The sequence below is a fragment of the Melospiza melodia genome, chromosome Z (genome assembly GCF_035770615.1).
Source record: "Melospiza melodia melodia isolate bMelMel2 chromosome Z, bMelMel2.pri, whole genome shotgun sequence".
In the NCBI taxonomy this organism is placed as follows: Eukaryota; Metazoa; Chordata; class Aves; order Passeriformes; family Passerellidae; genus Melospiza; species Melospiza melodia.
This window is the reverse complement of record NC_086226.1, coordinates 59,946,003-59,961,241: the sequence shown is the minus strand read 5'-3', so window position 1 is coordinate 59,961,241 and position 15,239 is coordinate 59,946,003. Positions and strand designations below refer to the sequence as shown.

General features: G+C 38.3%; 1 protein-coding gene across 2 annotated transcripts in view; it reads left to right on the top strand.

Annotated features, from left to right (window-relative positions):
• Positions 1 to 15,239, top strand: part of CDC42SE2 (CDC42 small effector 2) — an 83,511-nt gene that overhangs the window by 47,882 nt on the left and 20,390 nt on the right. For both annotated transcript variants that reach the window (XM_063179843.1, XM_063179842.1), the window contains exon 4: positions 1,729 to 2,041. In XM_063179843.1, coding sequence (XP_063035913.1) covers positions 1,988 to 2,041 — 54 coding nt within the window. In that variant the 5' untranslated portion in view covers positions 1,729 to 1,987. The remainder of the gene's footprint in view (positions 1 to 1,728; positions 2,042 to 15,239) is intronic.

The window sequence follows — 15,239 nt, the reverse complement described above, 5'->3', positions numbered from 1 at the left end:
TTTTCAATCTTGGTTTCACACTACTGGTTGCTGAAACCCAAGTTTTATTGCAATTTCATGATCCATTCATGGGATTTAGATGGTGATCTTTAAACCAGGAAAAGGAAAGGAAAAACATCATTTAAGTAGTGAAAATATATCATGTTAGCACTGTTCTAAGACCTTCTTTTCAAGTGTCTGACAAGAAAAAGGTTGTACAGAAGTATTTTTGTCAGAGCGGGGATTGTTTGCTGGTTTATGTTTCCTTCTTGCCCTCAAGGTATCCTGTTTAATAAAGTTGCTTTGTTTTATATGGTGTTAGCAACAGGATAACCTAGCAAAGCATATCCCCCCCGCTGCTTCCTGTTCTGATCTTTAAGCAAGGAATCTAAGAAGCAGGCAGATAAACCTAATTTTGACAGTATCAGTTGATTTTGCAAAGCTAGGAGATGAGAGTACTTTAGATGGGGTGTTGCTATTTAGATGTTGTTACTGCAGCATGCATTTTTTTCTCAAGGAGCTTCAGATAGGGTCTTAAAAACCAAGAAATGTGAGAGCCTCCCAAAAGCTTTGGAGATCGTATGGAAAAGGTTCCACTTTATTCTTTTTGTGCGTGTTGTAGAGAGTAGTTGTGGAAAGTACATGACCTGTCACGGCCACACAGTGCAGTGATTTGGTGTGTGTGTAAATAAATGAGGGACAGCTTTGCTCATGTGTTTGGCATGTAGTAAACTAATGAAGATGGTAGCAAAGTGGAGCTGCTCTGCCACGGAAGGTGTACGCTGATATATGCCTAGTTTCATGCATTGCATGGAGCCTCCAAACCACTTCATACTGTGAGGAATTGCATAGAAATAGAAATTGCATAGTTGTGCAAACATCTGTGTAAATGAAGATGCAAGTGTATAAAGAATTGTTAAGGAGTATGCCAGTAAAAACCTTCTCAATATTCATTATCTTGCTTTCTCTGCAAGTAAAGTTTGATATGTTGCAAGATAAATGAAGTCTCACAGGAATTTTTATTGCACTCCTACTGAAAGAAACCAGAATGGAGGTTTACCAATAAACATTATTTGAGCAAAGGAATTGTTGGAATCTGGAGCCTCATTTGTTCCACTTGAGGAGTTTTAGAGGTTTAAGGGAACAATTTCAAGGTCTACAACTAATACCCTATTTTGAAGTAAACTGTAAATGAGGCATAGGGTAGAAGAGGGTGGAAGGAAAGAAAATACATTGTGTTGACCAGGTCCAGCCATTTTGCAAATATTCTATATACAGAAATGTATTTGTTTCCTTGACATTTAGGAGAGCATACCTTTAATTGACAATTGTGTAAAAGGGTTGAGGTTAAATACCATTTAAATCTCACACTGTGAGTGTATAATGAGAAGTATGTATGCATTGAGAAGTATGACGTGTTAACAAGCACGATTCTCTAATAAGATAAAGGGGTGTATGGGCAATTATCACTTTCTGAAAGTTAGAAACAAACAGAGATAACTGCCAAAAGATTGGATACCAATTCTCGGTATCACTTAGTCTAACCAAAGCTGGAATGTAAGTCTCATATGGATTTATGTTGTATGCCATTTTTGGTAGTCACAGTAGAAAAAAACACCTGACTTGTTTGCTAAAGTCTTTCAATCTGTGATTCAGGGTATTACCAAGAACTCAATGGTGTGGGTGGCTGGCTTGGAGCTTGAGATTCTTTGTATTCTCTCTTTTTGATTCGTGTGCTTCTGTTTTCAGGTTCACGTAACGCTAGGGACCAAAGAAGCATTCGTAATATTTCTCTGGTGCTGGGATCAACCTTCTGGAAGAAGACGCTAAAATATCTTTTTGCCTTCAAGTTCTTTATCCTGGGACTGACTTGTCTTTGGAGAAGAGCTCATCAGAAAAGAAAATTTTCACATTGGAGCCATTAAAAATAAACCTGTTCAAAGAACAGGCAGACTTACAAAGGTTGACTCCTGCTTTTCATCTGTGTTCCCACTTCAGACTGTAAACAATGAGTGAGTTTTGGTTGTGTTTCAACTGCTGTATTGCAGAACAGCCTCAGCCTGTAAGTATCAATATTGGCACTGCTTTTTTTTTATATAATTAACTAAATTATTAAACTTTTGAATTTTCTTTATTTCTTTTTTCTTTTTTTTTAATAAGGGCTGTTTGACCAGCCTTGGTGAGAATTAAGCAATTAACTTATAATATGCATGGATGGGGATCAAAAAAGTCTGTTCTAAACTGCTGTTACTTTCCTGTCCTTGAGACTGAATCTGTCCAAAGTCTTTAGAAAGAGCCCATATTTGTTGGAATTGAAAAGGAGGGGAAGGGAAAAGGGCAATGAGGATGTAAACTGTCTTTCTAGAATAAATAATGTTTTAGTGGAGGTGTAGAGATGCCCTCACTTCTGTATGAGTTGAGGCCTGCCTTTGGGTGTGGCTAGACAATGATGGTAGAAGAAAATGATTACATTAAAAAGTCCAAAGTGAAATTCAGTCCTCTACCACCTTAATTTAAAAAGGATTTAATCTTTAACTATTTGGTTACTTTTTAGATTCAATCTTTGAAGAATGAAGGGATGCATTCATATTATAAATACTTAAAAAAAATAGAATTTAAAATGGCTGTTGTGTGAAAAAGTGTATAGCAAACTGTTACATAAAAGAAAATTTCAGAGCATATGTTAGGAAAACAGAAAATACAGAAATATTCTTTGTTTTCATATATTTTTAAGTAGCTTTAGAGTATGTTTCTGAGTCCAGTGCTGTTGGCCGAAATTCTGCCTGTATGAAGGTGGAATTAACCAGGAATATGGTTAGGACTGTGAGAAACATCATTTTATGATGTGGCATCTAGATCAAGCTGTGAACATATAGAAATTACAGTGGTTTTACAGTAGTTTTACAAACATGTTAAAAAAAAACCCAGTTACTACTGGTGGCATTACAGTAACCAAGAGAAACCCAGAGTGAATAAAGAAACCTCACGTTAATATGCTCTGCTAATATTTGGCTCTAGGGAAACTAAAGTTTGGAAAAAAGAACCTCACATTAGGCATTGTCCTTGCACAAAGCCTGAATGCCAGACTGATGGGATGCAAATATTAAAGTGTGACCATTAACATTTTGAACTAATGAGTGCAGTTTTATTTCAGTCCTAGTCAAGCAGACTTGTGGGAGATTAACTCTGAGATACCAGCATGGGAAGCTGTGATCCTCCTCTCTTGCTTGAATACCATGCAGTCTTTTAAAACATTAGCTGTACTCATATGGACTCAAAGTTGTCTCTTTTTTTGAGCATACATTTGAATATGATGTGACAGTTCAAAGTATTTCAGATAGCAAAATGGCATATTCTGTTCGTTTTTGAGAATCCCAAGGCTCAGTCCTTAAAAAATCTTGACTTGAGTTCTGTGATTTGTTTAAATTACTGCCCAAGAAATCCACATGTTAATACAGTGGTCTGTGAGTAATGACTCATGAAGCAGGAGGAGACGGTACATGGAAAGTGAAGGAAAGGGAAGCAGCACACTGTTCCTGCTGATACGGTGGTGTGCATTGGCTTGATGATTAAAACAATCCTTGTGTTTGAGATCCTAATAGCATGTTGTTGAGCGCTAACCTAGTTTCTGAAGTGTGTCTTTCAAGTGTTGTAGGAGACTTGCTTGTTACTAAGTGCCAAAATTCTTCAGGATATGTCTCAAAAAAAAGAGGTGTGCCCTTCTTGGCATGCTTGATGAAAGGCACTTAGTTGTCCTTTCCCTGCAGTTACTCATCTCATTTTGCTGTGTTGTGTTGTACAGCCCTTGTTCTGCCATGCTCGGTTGCACTAAGTGGAGTGTTTAATCAGACACTTGTACCTCTGAGTAAGTACAGGAATGTTTTCCATTTCTGACAAATAGCAAAGCGTGTACTGTAACTCTGAGGTAAATGAGTCTGATAAATGAGGCAAGTGATAAGCAAGCATTTTTCCCTGTCTCTGCAGGTGTTGTGTGCTTGCATGTTCAAGAGACTTGCTGAAAAACATGCTAATTTTCAGCCCCAAAATACTGTTACATATTTTCCCATTATATCTTAAACTAAGTGAAACATGCAAACTTGGATAAAAGTTATGAGTCTGTCCCCTGCTGTGCATTCAACTTGTCAGTTGAGTTCAGTTTCTGAGAAGAAATGCCTCATCTGCCCAGACTTATTCCTTTCATGTGCCTTCTTTCATTTTAACTCCTGCATCTCAACCACTTCCATGGCCTGCCTAAGTGTCCCAGCCACTTCATGTTCAGCCATTGCATGTTGAGTGGCCGTCTTCTGGGGAAGGACTAATGGGGTCTTGTAGCAGCACCAACAACCACCAGCCTCTCAAGATAGACCTTGGAAGCAGGAAGTTAATTTGCAAAATGTTCTGATCAATGCTTTAAATGTTCCTTCTATTTTTAAACTTCTGTTTATTATGGAATATCCTGAGTCAGAAGTGACCCAAAACAATCATGAAGTCCAACTCCTGGCCCTGTGCAGAACAGCTCCAAAATACGTTCTGTGTGCTCAGAAGTGTTGTCCAAATGCTGCTTGAACTTTTGTCAGGCTTGGTGCTGTAACCACTTCCCTAGGGAACCTGCTCCAGTGCCCAAACACCCTCTGGTGAAGAATCTTTTCTTATATCCAGCCTACACTTTCCCTGATGTGTCTTTATGTGTTCCTTTGGGTCCTGTCACTGTTCAGCAGAGAAAAGAGGATCAGCACAGCAGGAAAACCTTGCCCACATCATCAGCTGTCTGTCCATCCTGTTCCAGGGCCTCACGCCTGTTGTGTAAGGGCACTTGAGAAGGTGAGGCAGGTGGGGAGGGAGCTTGCCTGTCCCTGCAAGCACTAGTAACCTGCTTCCATTCTGCCCTGGGTCTCCTCGGTCCCCTCCTTCTGCCAGGGGACATGTTCTGAAGTGATTATTTTTTCTCAATTTCTTTGGCAGATGCTGATATCTGAGGCACCTTTAATGTCATGGACATAAATGTTAACCCTCCTTGCTAGAGGGGGAAGTAAAAAGAAAGTCTTCATAGTTGCATGTTTCTGTGGTATTTTTAGCATCTGTTGAGCTAAGGAATTTCATTCTCTCTTGAAATCCAGGATGCCAGAATTGTCCCTGCTTTCAGAATTTTGCTGGCAAAATTCTAACATACTACATTTGAAATGGTCAAATACATCATCTATATTCTTTTCAGCTATAGTGCACTTAACATGAGAACTGCACATGCATGAGTCCAATAAGAACACATTACTTTGTGAATAGCATACCCCAGAGCAGAGCAATAACAATGTTGCAGTTACATATTAGTGTGCTTGTTCCTTAAATCAAAGACAGTGTTCAGGTATTACCATGATCTTTTAGTGAAATGTATCTTGGCACAGCTTTTAGTCTTTTGTCAGTGCTAACTGTATGCACCATGCTGCTGTGAAATAAAACACCTGTCTTGGAAAGCAGTGTTCTACTCTCTCTCCTAAGTGTTACTTTGGTTGCTAAATATGTCACTTGGTGTATCCAAAACAGCAGTACTCACCATCATGGAAGGTACACAGGTTGGAAGCCCTAAGCTTCTCTGAAACACAGTGATAAAATGAAGAAAGCAGGTATTCAAAGTAACAAAACTAATTAGGGATGCAGCTGAAAGAAGCATGTTCCTTGCGGTGGCTTCTAAATAGCCTGAGGTTCTTACCACAGTAGAATCCAAACAAAAGCCAAGGGAGAATGTTCTTGTATCACACTCTTGGTTTTTTTTTTTTTTTTTTTGATTCATAATGTACTTTACCACAATGAAGACTGCAGATAACAAGTTGCTTTCATATCTGTTTTCATGATACCAAGGAGGAGATACTAATCTATTAATAACCGTGTCCAGATTTTCTTGGTGGTTTAAGTAGCCTGAATTCAGTTTCTTATGATCTGACCTTTGTTTTGGGAAAAGTAGCACTTTCTGTGATTGTAGGTTTTCTTACACCTCCCACTGATATCCTTTATAGATTCTGTAAGCTGATTTTGTTTCCTAGTGTAAGATCAGTCATTTTTCACATGCTTTTTCTGTGCTATCATCTTATCCACTGCCATGTTTCACTAAACTCTGCCGAATTCCCACTACCAGATGCATTGCTTGATAATAGAAGCTTAGAAATCTCACAGGTTTTTAGAGGAAGTGTCCATGGTTTCTTTCTTAGGCTAAGTTTGTCACCTACACCAGGAATCTGTTATTTTCCTATACTGCTTTCTTCCTGGTCTGTCCATTTTTAACTTGGAAAGTTAATTTTTGGTCTGAGAAGCCTTTGGTCATGATCTGGTGCACTCCCACCTGATTTGGGCCAAAGCTCAGTACAGCTGAGCTTTGCAGTTTGCTTTGACCTTGCAGTAAAATTGTTGCTCTGCTACAAAAGAATAAACTATGCTCTCTTACTTCTGGCTTCAGGCTTCCTTCCCTAGTTAATTTGTTGATGTGTTTGTCTCTTGTTTAGATTATTTCCATTTTGTGTTTTGTCAAGGGGCTTTTACATTTTTGTTGCATGCTATGCCATAAATGTTTAAAGTGGTTTGGAAAGTGAAGTTTGTTTAGTGTCTCTTTTGGTGTATGGAAGAGGTTCAACAGGCAGGTGTTTAGAGTGGGGAGGCCAGTCTTAAAAGAGAGGCAGGAAAAGCCCTGCACATAGTGCTGCGTAACTGACTGCTGGATGCTTCAGAAGACATAAATTATCCTAACCCTGGTTACCTAAGGAAATTATCCATGAATGGGTGTTCTCAGCCCTAGCTTTCTTTCTGGAAAAGGAGTCATAGATACAGCTAAGGATACATCTAACACTGTAATTTATGCAACTCTTATAAAGGAGAATTAAACATTCATTCATTAAACATTCATTCATTAAACATTCACACATTCGTGTGCCTTGTAACTGCAGAACAGATGATCACCCCACCAGCAGGCACACATACCACCTTGCTGCTTGAAGTACTGGTTCAGTGCAGGCTCTGTGCTCAGCACAAGTGCTCTGTGCAAGTGCAGCTTCTGGCTTAAAATACCTAAAACTCAGGCTTTCTTTTTCATTAAATTCAATCATTCTACTGCATTCAGTAATCCTAGGAAAGACTCAGTAAAAAAACTGACAACCTTAGAGAGCCCTCAGATTTCAGAGTTACCCTACTGAGTGATGTTTTGAGCTGCCAGTTAAGAGGCTTGAAATTCTTTCTTTTTCCTATTCAGTGCTGTTGTTAGAAGTAGCCCGAGGGAACACCTTATCAAAGGGGGCAGAATCAAAAAAGCACCAAAATGCTTGGCTTTTATTTATAAAACCTGATCTGCTTGTATGGCTTTAAGCCCGATAGAGCTGCTGTAGATTTTTCTCTTACCTTTAAATAAGCCACCACACAACTTAAAATATCTTTAGAGACGTTCAAGTATTAAACTGTTTACAAAGAAAACAAAGGAAGTGTTTTGTGTTTATGTATAAATACCTGAATAAAATTAACTGAATATTTTATGTTCTTTTATATTATGGCTGTGAAATTTTTAGCCCTTCATTTGCTGCATTGTTGCTATTTACTTAATATGATACTAGTTGATGACATGGAAAGTAGCTCTTTGAAGGATGTTGGAAACAAGAATTATGCCAGCTTTCTGTTGATGATAATGTGTCTTGCCATTATCAACATAGTTGAAGAAGGACGTAATATGCTTTTAATATCTGCAGGCTCCACAGAGCTGAGGCTTTCCACTTAAACATGGGCAGGAAGTCGATTGTGCTGTTTGTTGATCTGGACACCAGTGCTAGAGCCCTTGAATTGCTTGTTTCTTATTTCTCTTAAATCTCAAAATTTTTCAATGAGAAGACATTTTCAAGAGCAACACCCTGGTATGAGTCACTGACGAAAGGAGCTTCCACAAGAACTAGTTGATGCTGCCTAGCAAAAGTTGATAAGTTTTGCAAACACCCTTGGAGACTGTGCTGAAGCATTTCCAATGCAATTTTTTGTAATTTTTCTGTAATTTTTGTAATTTATAGGGCTATAAATTTATAGGGCTATAAAGCCCTGGTGTTTTTTGTGTTCCTTAGTTCCGTTGTTTGTCAGTTCAGTGGTTTTATCCCCTTCTGCCTTTCACGTCAGAGCAGTGGAGATGGGGAAGCATGAAGATTGAGGGGCATTTCTACTTGCCAACAGCTAGAGGCAGGAGTAATCTGGACATAGCCTGAGAGATGTGCACTTTCACTGGCACTATTTGGAAGTGTGCTTTGTGTTAGTGAATAGAGAAGTGAGTTGTTGCCCTGAAGCTACGTGTTCAGTCTTCTGGCTTTGACTGCTTTTGATATGAAAGGGACTATTGAGATTAGAGGCTTCCTCTGCTGCTATCTTACTGTATTTTTATTGTAACTTTTCTGGAATGGGTCTCAGATACTCTGTTGGTGATAATTCTTAAGACCAATGTGCAACTCAGAAAATATGTATTTTTAAATTGCGGTTTTACAGATCTTTGCCTGCACTTGCATTTTTAATTCCCAGCATTAGCATTTCACAATGCTGAAAGTTTTCCTTTTTCAGACTGTTCCTCAAACCTCTGGTTCTGCAGTTCCTGTCATGACACTTACTTACACAGGAGATATGCGTGATCCCAAAGTTCCCATTTACTTACAATAATGCTATTCTTCACTGTTCTCAAAGATCCTGAATTTATAAGGTATCCATTAAGTCAGACTTTAATAGGTAATCACTTGTAATTATTTTCTTGCCTTTGTCTTCAAAGTGGCTTAGCTGATCACTCTAAAATGCTGACTGCTGTAATTCTGGCTGAATATCCTGCCACAGGAGGATATTCTCCAGAGTGAGGAGAACAGAAGAGTGGAGGCAGGGCAGAAAAACTGAAGCTGTCAACTGCACTGGGATGTGGATTCAGGGAAGTAATGACTCTCTGAACGCATTGGGTATTTTTTGTTTGTCAAATAATTTTAGAGGTTTTTTTAGTTACTTGGATGTATCCTGAAGAGAGCTGTAGTTAACTGTAGCCAGGAAAAGATACCATTTCTCTTTGTGTTTAGTTTCTCAAAGGAATGTGTAACACTGAGTGATTTGTTAATAAGTTATGCTCTGAAAGTGACTTGACATTAAAAGGGATGAGGCTTACATGGAATTTTTTAAAATAGTTTAAACTACATTATCTCTCTTATTGCGATTGTAAATTCAGCTCACTCAGGCTTAGAAAATAGTCTGGGCTTATAATATGTTGTCCTTAGTACGGACAGGGTTTTAATTTCTCCTGCTTGTGCTATAACTTCTTCGGGGTGAACATAACCACCCTTGATGCTTGATAGTGTATTGTAAAGGACTGCTTACTTCACTTACTTCAGTTCATAAGTTCTGGTACTGGGATGCTCTCAAATCAGACTGTTTTATCTTCTTAATGCCTTATCTTCGGCACATTGCAATTTACGCGTTTCTCATCTGCTCAGGATGGTTTCAAGTTGGTATGTGGTTGCCTTATCTCCAGAGAATGAGAAATTTAATTGAGCCCCAATTGTGATTTATCTTTTTAAGTTTGCCCAGACCAGCCTTTCTTTGCTGACATAGGGTGGCATTTCCTGCTGTACTGTTCAGCCGCCTGGAGTTTTCCATCTCTTGAGCAGACATACATCTCATCACAGTGCACAGGAGGAAATAGTTATTACTTGTTGCTTATCAGTGTCTGCGTGCCCTCTGGTTTACATCCAGCGCTCTGAGTGGGATATGTTGTAACACAAAGCTTTGTACTTCAGGTTTGTTAAAATGAATTGTGACCTTAAAGTATTGTACTTACTTAAGCAAAACGTTTTCCATGGGCAGTGTGTCATGACTGCAGAGTGTAGGTAAATGCTCTGGGAATTTAGCATTCTTTTATTCTGGCATCAGACAGCTCCAAGTAGGTTCGAATCTTGCCTTTGCTGAAACCCTTCAGTTCTGTCCCTGGTGCCAAGTTCTGTTTTCTCCCAGTTCAGGCTTGACTCATTTGAAGGTTCAACATTGCAATTCTTGTTTTTCAGCTGGAAAATGTTAGACAGGTTACTCGGAGAGCTGCATGATGGTCCATCAGGGGCTTCAGAACCTGTGACCTTAAATTAGGAAAGAACAGAAAAATTGGGACGTACAGGATGATGTAGTGAAAAATGAATCTAATTTGAATAAAATGGAAGAAAGTACTTCCAACAGGATTTATGAATAGATGTTAATTGGACATTACAGCAGAATGATAGAATTTTAAAGGTGGAAATGATGTCTTGGGAGGCTGACTTGGAACAGAGACTGAAAAGAGCTAAAGGAATTACGTAGGTATTTATTAAAAGACCTTAATGGATACACCTTGGGCAGTACAAGAGCCCAGCCAGGGCTACACCCAGGATGAACCCAAAATGGTCACAAAATAGACAACTGGTCGCAAGGTCTCACACTTTTATAAGTTTTGATCTATTTGAAAATTGGAGTGAATTGTCCAATTACAGCTTCAGGTTAAGAAGTCCTATCCTTCTTGTTTTCTCTCTTCAGTCCACTCTTAAGATTTTTAGCACTGAAAATTCTAAGAGTTGCTCTTGGTCTCAAGCTGGAAAATGATTGTTTTGTCTACCTGCTCTGTGAAGAGAACTTACTTACATTTAATGTGAAGATCAGAGCTAGACAGCTAGGCAGTGCAGAATCTAAAAACTACGAAAACTAAAACTTCAAGGATCATTTCCCCCCTTTAGAGGGGGGAAATAAATTTTAAGACAGTTTTATAAAATGTAGTTACTAATCTTCACCTCATTATGTATATTTGCATTAAACTTATCTTTTGGGGTGCTTTTTTTTATTTTGTGAACTGAAAAGCTGATGCTTTCAGGGATTAAATTGCCTAAAGAAAGCTCATATGTCTGTGTTCAACTGGGAATTGGAGCTCTGTATCAAAGGAGTGTATTACTTATGGAAGGAAATTACTCTCATGATATTCTAAAGGTAGGTGGCTTACAAGCTAAAATGCACTTCAAGTATAATTCTTGAAAGACTAGAGTAAAAGGGTTAACATCTATGCAGGACATGTCCTATTTTACTCTGTTTGGAACAAGTATTACTTTAAATACAGCTTGTTGTGTTGCAGATACTAAAACCCCATTAATCCCTAGGCTCTCGGATGGTGGGCAAATAATGGATTACTGTTAAAATGGGAGAATAAATCCTGCCAGACACAATTCCAGAGAAATATGCTAGGATATGTAAACACACACGCACACACGTGCATATATGCAGCCTACTGGATTGCTTTTATTTGTGGCAGCATCTTGGCATTGCTGAACTTGTGAGGCGTGGAAAAATGCCACTACAAGAATAGGCATGCTCATCCACAGAGTAGCAGGCAAAAGAGTTCACAGGCCTTTTACTCTCCATGGAAGAATATCAAATGCATGTTTTCTCTTTTTAACATCGGAACTAGATTTTGAAAATTAAATTACTTCTGCGTTAATAATGCAAAGAAAGGAAAATTTAGGGGGGGGAAGGAAAAAAGCTTCAATCTGTGTAGTTCACGGAATAAAGAAACAAGATTTGTATGTGAGCTCCTTAATTATCGCTTTAAAAAACTATTTAAAAACCTTTAAAAGATGTGGTTGTAATGAAAGCATGGATTAAACTGACTGTTGGAAAACCAGAATGATGCAGTTGAGGCCTCTTTGCGTGGTCCTACCCCTAAAGAAACAAAACATGTTCCATGCATCTTAGATCACTGAGATTCAGCTGCCCCTTTGATCTCAGGAATAAAATGCCAATATTTCCATTATCAAAGGAGATTAATGTTCCTACACAGAGAAGACAATGAAGAGGAAGTTCACACCTTTTCATAGATACACACCTAGATTAAAAACAGAGAAAAAAGTGAATGAGGCACAAAGATAGTTGTGTGTTAGCTGATTGTGTTTTAAGAGCTGAATACTGTGGGGATTTCTGCAGGCTGTGAACCTCAGGTTCTTCTACATGGCACAGACATTTTTTCCGATTTGTGAAAATATTTATTGTATTATGGGTTGGATTTTGCTGTTTAGTTGGTTTTTGTTTGGTCTGTTTTGGTAGGTTGGGGCTTTGGGGGCAGTTTTGACTGGGGTTTTGTTGTGGTAGTGGTCTTTTTTTGTTTTTTCTGTTGTTGGGGTTTTCTTGTTGCTGCTTAGTTGGTGGGGTTGTTTTGTTTGCTTTGGGTTCTTTTTTGTGTTTTGGGATAATCTGCTGAATTACAGCTGACCCAACTGCCAGAGTATTTTCCTTGGTGCTTCCCTGGGATCCTGCTGACTGCAAAGATACTCTTGGAAGCTTATTAGTAGTTTTTATGGGGCATGTGTATAAGCATAATGGTTTTCTTTGAAGGCAGCTCATCTTGAGTGCTAAGGCAAAATTTATTATAGCTAGATTTTAAAATGGATGGTGCTAATTCTGGATTACATGGTTTGGTTCTGATTTTTGTTGGTTTTTTGGTTTTTGTTTTACTTACTAGATGTTCATTGTAAACAGCTTTTTTGTATCTAATCAGATTATAAAACAAGAAGAGTTTCTGACAGGACCAGTATTCACCCAAGTGCTGCAAAACAAATGCTGTAACACCTTAAAAATGTGAGGGCGTCTTGATCGTCCCCTGAGTCAGTGAAATTATTCTCCTTGTATACTAGTAGCATGTTTCATATCACCAAAATCATATTTTGCAATATCTTTGTCTGTTTCTCAGTGCCTCTAGACTAGACACCTGCGTAAATAAAGTTCACTTTGTTTAGTAGAAAACAGAAGAGCTTACACTAGTCTGATCTATCTTTATTATAGGATAGTGACCAGGTGCCCTACAATACCATACATTACATAACAATTTACATAACTTAGTGTTCTAGAATTAGTCAGGTCACATTATTCCCCAGTGAAAAAGAAAGAAAAATCACGAAGGGAGTGAGATTTTATTTGGTATTGGTGTGTTTGTAACTTTCGTCTAAATGACCAGCTAACTTTTCCATTTGAAGGATGTTCTGAGTCAGCTGAAAAACCTATTTTACCCTGAAGTTCTTTGTTGATCACTAAAATGTGCATCAAGTGGTTGACTCTGACAAGGAATCACTTTTGAACTTCCAGTTGCCAGCTCTACAAGCTCCCACTGTGTTCAGAGAGTCAAGCTGAATCTTTTTCCCACATGGGTACAGAAAGCTTTCTGTGAACAATCCCCCTGCTTCAGCTCACTGGAATTTAGTAAATAATTTGGTCATGCCCAATGAGGAATAGAATTCAGCTTAGGTTCTTAGCAATGTTGGCTCTGCAGGCATTGCAGGGGTGAGTATTACTGACAAAGTATTTTTTATACCCAAACATACCAGACACTTGTTTTGGTAATGCTGAAGACAAGAAATTCTGTTGGATACGCAGACTGTGGTATGGTTTGTACTTTTACTGTTATCACAGATAAACAGCCACATGCAAATTTATGTGGTTTAGTTTCTTAAAAAGAAAATGAACTCTAACTATACAATTCCTGAACACGGAATTGTATAGTTACAGTTCATTTTCTGAAAATGAAATATACAGTCTGAAAGTAAACCTTGCTGGGAAACAATTAGGAAGGGCAGAAAGGTTTGAATTTCTCAATATTTTTATGTAGTAATCCCTAAGAGGATATGTTGAGTCTCATGAAAATGCTGAATGTTGTTTTGGTTTTTTTTAGCTTTGCAGCTGGAAAGCAAACACCTTTGTCATGTTCTTAGTGGAGAATATTTTTTTCCCTTGGGTTTTGACAAATACTGTATTCAAAAATTGTACTCAAAATATATTTGCATTTTCAGTGTGCATTAAAAATGACCTTCAAGGCTTAAGAAATTAATTTTAAAATTGTCTGTAATGATGCTATAGAGAAAGCCAGAGCCAATTATTGTTCTAAATTCTTTTGATGTAGTATACATCTCTCCATAGTCTAAAACTTTACCACAGTTGAGAAGCATTGTCAATGTCTACACGACAGCAGTTGCAGTTGGCTACTCTAAAGCCTCTGTTCAAGGACATTGACAGATGTTCAGGGAAACCTGGTGAGATGATGAAGCAAGGTTTAGGCATAGAAACCATGCAAGAAATCTGGGAAGAGAATTCAATTCTTGCAAATTCTGTGCCTTGATCGTGGAAGCGTGTTCCTGGGTGGTATATAGCCTGATGACATTGTGGCTTAGGGAACTCCTAAAATAATCGAACATGGTCAAGATTTGGCAGTTGTCATGCTGCCAAGCCAGTAGTTCAAAGCTTTTTTTCTAGTTAGTGTAGGTCCACTGAAAACCTGGGTGTTAGTGAAGGGTACCTGTCCTCTTTCAGATTATGAAACACAAAGTGGTGGTGGTAATATTTTATCTTGGTTGTCGGCATTTTTCTTTAATTTAGGAACAATATCTATCTTCCTACCAAAAATTACTGTTCAATTTTGTATTCGTAATTCTAGTTGTTAGGAATATGGAGTTATGTGCTGTCCTTTTAGATATCCCATGGTTCCATTTGCTGAAGAGTAAAATGAAAAATACTTACTATAAATAATGTACAGTTGTTATTATGCAGCCAGTTTAAAAATTCCCAGCCAGAAGCTCTTCAGAAGACCTGATTTTGCTCTGTGTGTTTATTGTTGTTTTTTATTCTTCGTTCTGACTTTTACTGCCAGTCACTGCAAATCTGTAGCCAAAAGCTGATGTTGGGTGTATCTTGGTTTTGAGAGAAGCTGGCTACACTTGTGAAACTGGGAAGCAGTTGCCCTGAAGTTGCCAATAATGCATGAACCCAGAGAAGTCTTGGGTTTATCATGGTGCTCAGTGCTTCCTGTGCCAAAGCTTCCTGTGCAGCTGTCAGTAGGAAACCATGCCTTCCTATTCTTCCTATCATTAGAAGCTCCAATATTTCATGTTGGTCTGTAAGATGACTAGATTTGACACACTGAGAAAACCCCACTATGTATTTCCTGGATTTCTACAGTGAATTCAGCCTCAGAATTGCCAATAGTAGGCTGAGGGAATTGTATGTAATGTTACCAAAACATATGCAAGTAGAAGACATTGACAAAATAGAAAATTATTGAAAGGACTTCCTTTTTATGTTCCTTCTTGTAATAAAATATGTAGGCTTGCAGTGCTTGACGAGTTTTCCTACACAATGTCCTTTTGTCTTTATTGTCTGTCGTTTTCCCCGACAGATTTTCAATGGCGCACCGTGTTGCTCCTCCTTTGCTGCCGTGTTTCTGTTGGAACTTG